Here is a 12,500-nt window from a genome sequence, read left to right as displayed (position 1 = left end):
CAAGTCCGCTACCAATTTTTAATATATCTAAGGCTATAGAAAATCCATACTAATGATTGAATGTCTTGAAAAACATCTTTCTCATTTGCTATGGAGGAATAGGATTTATAAAAGAAGGTAAGCAATAACTTTTTTACTTTTATTCAAGATTAACATTTCTTACATATAGGCGTGGCTGTGTGGTAAGAAGCTTGCTTCTCAACTATACGGTTTCAGGTTCAGTCCCACTGCGTGGTACCTTGAGCAAGTGTCTTCTACTATAGCATCGGGACGAGCAAAGCCTTGGGAATAGATTTGGTAGACGGAAGCTGAAAAAAAGGCCGTCGCATATATATACACACACACAACACACACATACATACATACATATATATATATATATATATATATATATATATATATAATATATATACATATAGACGTGTATGTAACAATAAATTAATCTAATCATAGATATTGTTGTCGCATTGCTTATTTAGTCCCATGTCTGTCTTGATCGAGCAGACATGATAAAAAAGTATTCCAGCTGTGGCCATCCGTATTTTTTTCAGACAATGTCTTATCTAGAACTACATTATTATATAATATAACGAAATTATTGTATACAGTGCTCAAGTGCTCTACAGCAGTAAGTCCTTCCTTATTCAGTAAGTCCTTCCTTTTTCAGGATGATAGGATGTGTTATGAAGGACAGTTGACTGCTATTTTTGCCAGGTCAAGCGATCACATAGAGACTTAGCTCGATACTAACCATGACTGCTGAGAAAAGTGGTACACTCAACTACATACACTTTCTCGAGTTAGAGACAAAGTGTTTGGTTTTATAATCTTGTAGAGCCAACGATGTGGAGGCGCAATGGCCCAATGGTAGGGCAGCGGACTCGCGGTCGTAGGATCGCGGTTTCGATTCCCAGACCAAGCATTGTGAGTGTTTATTGAGGCTCCGGCAGGGGATGGTGGTGAACCCTGCTGTACTCTTTCACCACAACTTTCTTTCACTCTTTCTTCCTGTCTCTGTTGTACCTGAATTTCAAAGGGGCCAGCCTTGTCACTCTGTGTCACGCTGAATCTCTCCGAGAACTACGTTAAGGGTACACGTGTCTGGAGTGCTCAGCCACTTGCACGTTAATAAATAAGCTACCACGTCACAGGTGCCAAGCTGTATCGGCCCCTTTGCCTTTCCCTTGGATAACACCGGTGGCATGGAGAGGGGGGCTGGTATGCGTGGGCGACTGCTGGTCTTCCATAAAAAACTTTACCTGGACTTGTGCCTCGGAGGGTAACTTTCTAGGTGCAATCCCATGGTCATTCATGACCGAAAGGGGTCACACAAAAAAAAGAGCCAACGATGAATTTCATGATCCCGGAGTCAATAAAATACATACCAGTAATTCACAGCAGTCGATTCATATTCCTACACCCCGTTCCTTATAAAGATCGCATGCTAACTCATACTAACAAAAAGAAATTCTTTCGTTGTTCTTTAGTTCTTCTTTTCTCACATTCCCTTTTATTCCCACCTCCAGCGATATTTTCATTGCTGTCACGCTTTATCCCCACATCCATTTAATCCTTTTAGTTCCTAGCTCAACCCTTTTCACCTTCTACCCGTAAAATATTAACAACCACACGCCATTACGGCTTTATTATTTCTCAGCATCATTTACCACTTGAATGTTTATTACTTATAATAGTTTAAACAATATCCCCTGTTTTTCTAATGCTTGTCTCCCTTGAAATAAACTACTTAAAAAAATTTTTGTTTATCTCTTTTTCATTTCCCAATAACTTTACCTTAAAATTTAATCTTCTGTTTGTATTCTTCCCTATTTAGTTCTATTATAGTTTAAATTTCATATTCCATGCTTCAATCATTGCTTTTCTTTTCCTTTTATCAACGCTATCGATTCATATCCAAAAGAGAATCCCAATTGTTTTAACCGTTTAATATTTCTTTTTTCTATATTTCTAACATTTTCTCTATTACTCACGAAAACATTGTTAACAGCATCATTCTTTATGCTTTGCACATCTCTGTCTGGATTCAGTTATTCGTGTTCAAATGGCAATAATCAACCATAGAGAAAAGGTTAATGATTCCCTGAAGATCTTGGAAAATTTCCTCCGGTGATATAGGATAGAAATTCAACTTTAAAATAGTACAAATGCGAATAAGATAAAAAGAAAAGTAAATGAAAATGATAACTCCATAGCAGTCGTTGTTCTTTCAACAAAGGAAATAATGAGTCGTTGAATGCTCATTGTTTATGTACGAGGTTTCAGATATTAGTATTTTATAAAGGAAAGTAAACAAGCACCTATATGTATGTATGTAAGCATGTATGTAAGCATGTAAGTGTGTATGTATGTATTTATGTATGTATGTATGTATGTATGTATGTATGTATGTATGTATGTATGTATGTATGTATGTATGTGTGTGTGTGTGAGTGTGTATGTATGTATGTTTGTATGTATGTATGTGTCTGTATGCATTCGTATGTATATAGGTATATATATCCGCATTCATACATATATGTATATATATATAGGTAAATATATGATCGTATGCATAAATATATACATACTTATTTTACATATGTATGTGTATATATGTATGTGCGTGTATGTATGTATATATATATATATGTATATATATATATATACATATATATAAAAACATACATATATTACGTTATATATATATATATATACATAAATGTATAGACGTATGAAATCATATATATATATATAATATATATATATATATATATATATATATATACATAAATGTATAGACGTATGAAATCATATATATATATATATATATACGCATACAAATACATAAATACACGCATGTATACATAATACAAACATACAAACAAACATACATACATACATACATACATACATACATACATACATACATACATACATATATACATAAGTCACATATCGCGAAGCAGCAGGATGCTTCAGCATGTAACAGGCAAAATACGATTGTCACACATTTTCAATTAATAAATAATTCTAAGGTGATTAAACAAAATCATATCTCCAAACCATTTGCATTCATTGTTCAAATTTCTGTCCAAATAATACATACATGCATACATACATACATACATACATGCATACACAGATATATATGTGTAACATGCATATATACATTCATACATACATACATACACACACACACACACACATATACACACACACACAAACACACACGCGCACACACACACGCGCGCACGCACACACATGCGCGCACGCACACACGCACACACACACACACACACACACACACACACACACACACACACACACACACACACACACCACACACACACACATATATATATATATATATCATGATGCATATTCCCATTGTTTGGAAATTCTATAAATGTCTCTGGTTTTATATACATTCGTGTCTATATAGAAATTTATAAACGAAGATGGCTTCGATAAAGGCACGGTGCATGACAATGTGATGTTGAGCCAGTATTCGGGAATTAAAAGGAAATGAGTTCAAATTTTACTGTCAGTGTGTTCATCTTCAGGTAAAGTGTCCTTAATATAATATGCATTAGTCTCACAAGGCGGCGAGCTGGCAGAATCGTTAGCACACCGAGCGAAATGCTTAGCAAGCATTTCGTCCGTCTTTACTTACTGAGTTCAAATTTATCCCCGGGGTCGCCTCTACCTTTTATGTTTTCGGGGGCCGATTAAATAAGTTGAACTCTGGGGGTCGATGTAATCGACTTACCCACTCCCCCGAAACTGCTGGTCTTGTGCTAAAATTTGAAATCAATACATGTACTAGTCTTAAAAGGCGCTACCAATTGTTAATATATCTAAGGCTATAGAAGATCCATACTAATGATTGAGTGTCTTGAAAGACATCTTTCTCATCTGCTATAGAGGAATAAGATTTATAAAAGAAAGTAAGCAATAACTATTTTACTGTTATTCTAGATTAGTATTTTTCCATATAGGCGTGGCTGTGTGGTAAGAAGCTTGCTTCGCAACCATACGGTTTCAGGTTCAATCTTTATGTTCTGAATTCAAATTCCACCTGGAATTTACTATTTTTCATCATTTATCGTTTATTTGTTTCACCGCTTTGAAGAGTTTTTTTTTAGTCGACTTTTTTAAAGTCTGTTTCCGTCTACCAAATCCACCCACAAAGCTTTGGTCTGCCTCGGGCTAAAGTAGAAGACAATGTGCCACACAGTGGGACTGAAAAAGGGAAGCAAACTTCTCACCACGCACCCACGCCTGCACCTATACTGAACTTTCTTCTCCGGATCGCCAGTTTCTCATGGCATGTTTGAGCGTTACGCTTTTAAGATAACGGAATGAAACCCAAAACATAATAGAAACCTTTAACAAAACGAAATGTTACAAAGACAAAGATCTATAAATTTTTGAATCGAAAAAAGTATTTCTGAATCATGAGGACTTGCTTGTAAATATAAACACTCAAGAGGCTGCGATCCACTATAGTTCACTGATGAACATTATTCATATCTTTTACCGGATTTGAAGCATACTCCATTAACGACATTGTTTAACACGACCTCCTAACTCTTGGATAACTTTAACGGAGTTCATTCTACTGCGAGTATACGGACTAAGCTACCGATTTGACTACGTAGCTATATCTTGACTCGCTGCTTCTTAGTAAAGCATCCTACATCTCGTCGTAACAAACTCTATGTAGTTTCCTGGAATGCTTGAAATAGCAGCTAAATTTCATCAAACTACACCATAAATTCTTAAAAAAAAAACAAAGTGGTTCTAGGTCACTTGTACATCGGAAACAGCCGAAGTAGCTACGGCTGGAATGCTTTTGATCCCGCATTTGCTCGGTCAGACCTCAACTGGAGTTTGACAACAAGAAGAACAACAATGATCCATAAGTCATAATTTCTTCTTGCTTCCTCCCGCCAGTCTCAAAGACTGTAAAGTTCATGATGGCTGCTCTTCTGATCATGCAAAAATGAATAAATTTTTTATTTGTCTCAGCCAATGGACTGTGGCCATTTTGGGGCACTACCTTCAAGGGTTAAGTCGTACAAATCGTCCCCGGCACTTTGTTTTAAATCAAGTAGTTATTCTATCGGTCTCCTTTGCCGAACCGCTAGATGAAGGGAACGTAAACAAACTAACATCGGTTGTCAAGCGTTGGTGGGGAACAAACACGACACAAACACACATAGACATATACACACATACATTCATATATATATATATATTATATATATATATATATATATATATATAATATATATATATATATATATATATAATATATATATATATATGTATAACTATATAGTCTTACATACATACACACACACATACATGCATGCATACATACATACATACATCCATATATACATACATACATACATACATACATAAATACATACATAGTGGCTGCCCCCTCGTTATCGAGTATGGCCATTGGACGAAGCTTAATCAATGTTGTTATCGTGCAATGCCTGTGCAAGAAGATTTTTTTTTTAAGTGAGGAGAGGCTGTGTACTGAGTCAATTCTACTCACTAAGCAACAGCAGCCATAATCCGAAAAGAAGAACAAGTCAACATCATCGGTAACCACTGAGCCGCAGGTTTTATGTCGGAGTTATCCCAGTTACCTGAGTTGCCTTCTCCTAGAAGGATGCCCTAACAAAGGCTAGGAGTCCTTCACTCCCAATGGTTTAACTGCACGATCGGGTATTCAATCCGATTATTTCTATGTCCCCGCGCATGATACAGCTTTAAGACATTTATTGGATGGCCGTTGACTCTCAAGAGTTCCTCCGCCCTTTGACGGGTTTTGTTTTTCATCCAGTAGGGTGACCAATAAACGCCCTCCTCACCAAGCGAGCTTGGTGGGGTTGCCGGTTTAGTCGCCGACGACCCGACCATGCAACAGGTAGTACTGGGTTACATGTTATCAGTAGTACTCGAAAGTGACCTGACATACACATACATACATAAATACATACATAGATACATACATACATACATACATACATATACATACATACATATACATACATACATCCATATATACATACATACATCCATATATACATACATACATATACATACATACATACATACGTACATACATACATACGTACATACATACATACATACATACATACATACATACATATACATACATACATACATCCATATATACATACATACATACATACATACATAAATACATACATAGTGGCTGCCCCCTCGTTATCGAGTATGGCCATTGGACGAAGCTTAATCAATGTTGTTATCGTGCAATGCCTGTGCAAGAAGATTTTTTTTTTAAGTGAGGAGAGGCTGTGTACTGAGTCAATTCTACTCACTAAGCAACAGCAGCCATAATCCGAAAAGAAGAACAAGTCAACATCATCGGTAACCACTGAGCCGCAGGTTTTATGTCGGAGTTATCCCAGTTACCTGAGTTGCCTTCTCCTAGAAGGATGCCCTAACAAAGGCTAGGAGTCCTTCACTCCCAATGGTTTAACTGCACGATCGGGTATTCAATCCGATTATTTCTATGTCCCCGCGCATGATACAGCTTTAAGACATTTATTGGATGGCCGTTGACTCTCAAGAGTTCCTCCGCCCTTTGACGGGTTTTGTTTTTCATCCAGTAGGGTGACCAATAAACGCCCTCCTCACCAAGCGAGCTTGGTGGGGTTGCCGGTTTAGTCGCCGACGACCCGACCATGCAACAGGTAGTACTGGGTTACATGTTATCAGTAGTACTCGAAAGTGACCTGACATACACATACATACATAAATACATACATAGATACATACATACATACATACGTACATACGTACATACATACATACATACATACATACATACATACATACATACATACATACATACATACATACAAGGTGTGTAGCGTGTGATCGTCGCATTGACCAAGACAGAAAAAGTTGTCATGGCGATACCGACCCAGAGGCTACACTAAGTTGCAGAAAGTGTTTGGAGAGGAGTGTATAAGCCGCGCACACAGGTGTACGAGTGGGTCAGACGTTTCCAAGATGTTCAAAAATGTGTCGATATTGACGAACGCTTTCGGAGACCCGCAACCAGCAGAACTGAGAAAAATCTCGCAGACATACGTGCAGCTGTGAGAGGAAATCGTCGAATAATCATCCGTGAGTTATCAGAGGCTGCGCAGATTAGTTACGGTTCAGTTCAGTCCATTATCACTAAAAATTTGGGTATGAGACGCGTGTCTGCCAAATTTGTGATAAAACTGCTTTCAGCTGGCCAAAAAGTCACTCGGGTTTCAGTTGCACAAGATCTCGATTGCATCGAGAACGATGAAAACTTTTTGAACACTTTGCGTAGGCCTCTGAGCAGGTATCGCCAAGATTTTGGTAAAATTTGATGCAGATTCTCGGTTCAACTTTCTCTGTCATAGTCAATGCGACGGCCACACGCTACACACCTTCTTTCCAAGCACTACTGTAAACAGCGGAGGTGAGCTAGAACATTAAAATTTAGTATTAACTAGCAGTATAACCCGGCCTTGCCCGGGATTAAGTTACGATTATTAAACTAATCAAGTTCTTTATTTCAAACCAAACTAAGTAATATAGACGTCAAATTTGGGCGAAATCCATTGAAATATATTTTATATATTATATATATATAATATAATATAAATATATATGGGCAACAGACACGAACACGCATACACACACATACGTACGTACACCTATTACATGTTTTGTGAACGCATACATGTTCATAAACAGAAATGAATGGAAAAAATTTTGTTAAATTTGTAGATTAACACTCGCACAATTTTCACTAAGAAAAAATCGGGTTTTTTTTTGCATGGAATCAACTACTCTGCATGGAATCAACTACCCTTTTTGTGGTCCATGAAACGGAGTGAGGTGTGGTGGAAGCCTCGCAAATTGTACCCATTTATAGTGTAATTCACTGACAAATTGTTACTCACCTCTTTGTTTCTTTGTTGTTAAATAAATTGATTGACAACAAAACACTTTTTTTATTCGGCGTAAAATAAAAATAAAACTCTTTCGCACCCAAAGTAATGTGTGTGAGAGAGAGAGGGGGGAGAAAGATGAACGATTTAAAATAAATAAATATATTGTAATTGTTGTGTGAGAAAGTATATATACTATGATTATAAAATATAGTGTGTCTTTCAAGAACAAAAAACAAAACATTTTACATTTTATTTTTTATGAACGTAGTCACTTACTCTCTCTCTCTCTCTCTCTCTCTCTCTCTCTCTCTCTCTCTCTCTCCTCTCCCTCTCTCACTTTGTCTTTCCCGTGAAACTCTCTGCCTCCTTGTTCCACTTTTCTTTATCTTTTTTTTTGTTAGATGCCATCAAAAAAGCTATGGCTGATATTTTTTATGGTTAAAAGCTATGGTTGAAAATAGATTTTTATCCTATCCGCGGGTGCCTCGGGAAAAGAATAAGTTGACAAAACCTAGATAAGATGTTGTCGAATGTCCTCCTAAAATTTGATCGACATGCGTGCTAATTTGTGGATGTGCATAAATTACAATCACGTACACACACACACCATGCCTTTTATAGATATGATGAACAGCAGAGTTCAAGGTAAATCTGTGCCAAGCAACTTCATTCTGCGTGCATTAGCTTCGTTACTATGGCACAGTCCAAATACTTATTGATCAGACTACGTATTTTACCGTTACCGTACAGAACTTCCTCACCCCGACTTCAAATAGCATAGATTATAATAAGCTATTAACTCTTAATTAGATATAGTCAATTTTTAAAAAGAAATTTGAGACTTTAAAACATTAGGACAGTCGATTCAAATATCATTATTATTTTCTCTCTTAAACATCTTTTAAAAACTGTCTTTGAAAATATTAAAATTTCGACGGAGATTCCACGTTACCTTTGATATATGGTTTCAACTTATCTTTTTTTTTCAGCTAATGTACTTTCGACAAATGTTCCGAAGATTGTATGCATGCTCATTGTTTATGTACGAGTTCTCAGACAGTATTTTATAAATAAAAGGAAATGTTTATGTATGTATGTATGTATGTATGTATGTATGTATGCATGTATGTATGTATGCATGTATGCATGTATGCATGTGTGCATGTATGTATGTATGTATGTATGTATGTATGTATGTATGTATGTATGTATGTATGTATGCATGTTTGTATGTATGTATGTATGCATGCATGTATGTATGTATGTATGTACGTACGTGCGTACATATGTATATATCTATGTACTTATTTACGCATGGAGGTATGCATTTAGGATCTATTTAAAATTTTTCTGTTGCTGAATTCAAACCGGTTACTAAAAGACAAGGCTCTTTTGTTTTGTTGAAGTGAAAACAGCTCTTGAGTTTTATGGATAACTACATACTCATGTGTGTGAGTACATATGTGAATGAGTGAATATACTTGTACTAATATAGTTGGTGCGCAAGCCACTTTATAGTTCGCAAATGCATGTGTTTCATTACTGCTTATGTGTATATACTGTGTGTTCAGCACGGGAAACTGAAATGGAGAATTCTTGGCATGTTTCGCAAATTTCCACTCAACAGCAAATCAATTTTATTTGGGTAGATGATTTCCTTTTCCCTGATTTCTTGACAAGACACTCACTTCTGTTGGGCAGCTGATCTCTATCACCAAAAGACGACTTCTGGTCATTGACAGCAGGCAATTAAAACATTCTTGTTCCGGTGCACCTTAGGTATGACCACCAGGAAATCTTCCCTGTGTATGGTATTGTAGATACTTTTAGGGACGATCTGACAGTTCATATGGAAGTAGTGTTTCTCGGACATTTTTGAACAACTAATGACAACACGGACGATATCTCCCAAACTAGTATAGCATAATCCACATTTTCTGTCGCAGAGTTCTAGAGACATCGTCATCTCTTTTGTTGATCAAATATTTAATGGCTATCTCTTGATCTTAGATAGTGAAGTCGTAGTCTTCCAGATGCGATATGATCAAGGAGAGGGTGTTATCTTTGCAAATGTTGTTGCTGTTATCTAGCTTGTAGGGCATGCACTCTTTCTCCTGTTATGACGAGTATTTCTCCTGCACCAATTATTATTGGTATAAATGTGATTTTACAATCTGGTTATAGAAGCTGGAGGTTTCGAAGCAGCTGTCCATAGTTATCCTCTTTCTCTTGAATTTTCAAAGAGATATTAACATTAGCAGAATAGCTGACCTCCATGACAGTACATACTTTTTCTAGTCTGTCCCAAACAGCAATATCCAGCTAGATGCAACCGAAGATGTATGTATCTATGCAAGACCGCACATACACACATATACACACACACTCACATGTATATATACACGCAATAACATTTTCCATTATATCATTCTAAATCTGGCATTGATGATTTTCTCAATTGCAAGATTATTCCCAAGACCCTTTCCTACTTACTGCAGAACTCGCCTACAAAACTCTCTTATAATAGTTCAACAGGAAAATGTGATCGTGAAGCCTTGAAACAGCTAATGTATGATATTGTTTCAGATTAAATACAAATGACTAATATGGAAATACGAAAGAGTTATATTGTCTCATTTCACGTCAACCATATGAATAAAAAACGTCGAGACTTTCACGGAAACCTTTACAAGTAACAGGTTGCAGCAACAAAAGCAGCCGACATGTATAATTCTCTTGCTTCAAAGGATGACAAGGATGAAGACTTTGACTGGGATCGGTTAGATGAACTTCTCAAGACACTTAGTGCAGATGAAGTTGAGGAGCTTAATGGAGATTTTGATCCAGATAATTCTTTACTCCCACCATCCCAGAGGTGCAGAGATCAAACATCAAAGCTTCCTACTGGACCTCTGAACAGAAAGAAATTATTAGCATTCCTTGAAAAGAAAGCCAAAGAGGAGAAGGACTGGGAAGAAGCAAAGCCTTATACTGGAGAGAAAAAAGGTAAAGCCTATGTTCCCAAGGAGCCACCCAAGATTGAAAATATTGTAGATGAAGAAGTTCAGACTGAATGGGATGACATTTTGTCTAAAGCTACTGAAGAAGAGCTGGTAGATTTGGCAGCTGTCCTTGGATTCCATGGAATGTTGAATCAAGTTCAGTATAATGCATCCATAGAAGACAAGGAAATCGTTGGTGGATTTGCTGGTGTTGCCAGAGCTGAGGATCTAAGAGTTTTCGAAGAACTGGCTCCTAATACGACTAACTATGAGGAAAGCTTAACAAGACTGAAGGATAATGATCCAAAATTGAAGCATCTTAATCTTAACAACATTAAGGGCATTCCAAAAGAAAAATTGATAGAAATAGTTGGAACACTGAAGACAAACACACATCTAGAAATTTTTGAAATGGCTAGTGTGGATGCTACAGATTTTGTGGCCAAGGCATTAGGCAACACACTGACGATTAAAAGGCTGGTGCAAATTTTTTAGCCTGATGTAACAGAGAATTCCTAAACACCTGCTCCTTTAAATTTTAATCCCCTTCCAGCCCCATTTAGACCCCTTTTCACATTTTGGTTAATATAACCCGATTTCATTCGGGTCTACTGGGGCCACATTTTATAAGATGAGGAATTTTGTCCTAGAGGTTACGCCTTTCATTTGAGGAAAAAAAATAGTTGTCATGCAAACTTGCCAGCACTTTTAACATAGGTCTGCATATTTTCAGCTCAACCGACTCACATTGATGAATATCACTACCTTATTTTAACCATATGATGATGGCCACGATCTTACTTCAGCCGTGTCAAACTCAATAGCATTTGCAGGACTACGGACATCATCGGAACTACCACTTCCTCCGGTGAATAAAAAACGTAAATATAATGTTTGTTAGGTGATGGAACATTTGGTTCACTATTCACATAGATATGTGGAGACGCGTGGCTTAGTGGATGTTGGTCACATGATCGTAAGATTGTGGTTTCGATTCCTGGACCGGGCGATGCGTTGTGTTCTTGAGCAAAACACTTCATTTCACGTTGCTCCAGTCTACTCAGCTGGCAAAATTGAGTAATCCTACAACGGACCAGCGTCTTGTCAAGATGGGAATATATGCACCACAGAAACCGGTCCTTATGGGTCTTACACAACGCAGGAAGGATCTTTATCCTGTCCTATTTACATAGATATAAAATTAAACATGGCCATAAGCATGTGTGTATAAATTAATATTTTGTTTAGATTAGAACTGTTACCGAGCTAGAATAAACGCTTCGCGGTATTTTTTCCGAACTTACGTTCTGAGTTCAAATACCGCCTGGTCCAACTTTACCTTTCATCCTTACCGGCTCGATAAAATAAGTACCAGTTGAGCACTTGGGTCGACGTAATCGATTTATTCCTTCCCCTAAAATTACTAGCTTTGTGACAAAGGCTGAAACCAATTTGTTGTCCAAGTTGTCCTTGACTGTGGGTTTTTTGCATT

General features: G+C 37.0%; 1 protein-coding gene across 1 annotated transcript in view; it reads left to right on the top strand.

Annotated features, from left to right (window-relative positions):
- Nucleotides 1-10,658: 10,658 nt before the first annotated feature.
- LOC115213285 (tropomodulin-like) overlaps nt 10,659-12,500 on the top strand; it is a 14,475-nt gene continuing 12,633 nt past the window's right edge. The window contains exon 1 of the mRNA XM_036503519.1: nt 10,659-11,488. Coding sequence (XP_036359412.1) covers nt 10,730-11,488 — 759 coding nt within the window. The 5' untranslated portion in view covers nt 10,659-10,729. The remainder of the gene's footprint in view (nt 11,489-12,500) is intronic.

The sequence above is a fragment of the Octopus sinensis genome, linkage group LG6 (assembly GCF_006345805.1).
Source record: "Octopus sinensis linkage group LG6, ASM634580v1, whole genome shotgun sequence".
Taxonomy (NCBI): Eukaryota; Metazoa; Mollusca; class Cephalopoda; order Octopoda; family Octopodidae; genus Octopus; species Octopus sinensis.
This window is presented reverse-complemented; position numbering and strand designations above follow the sequence as displayed.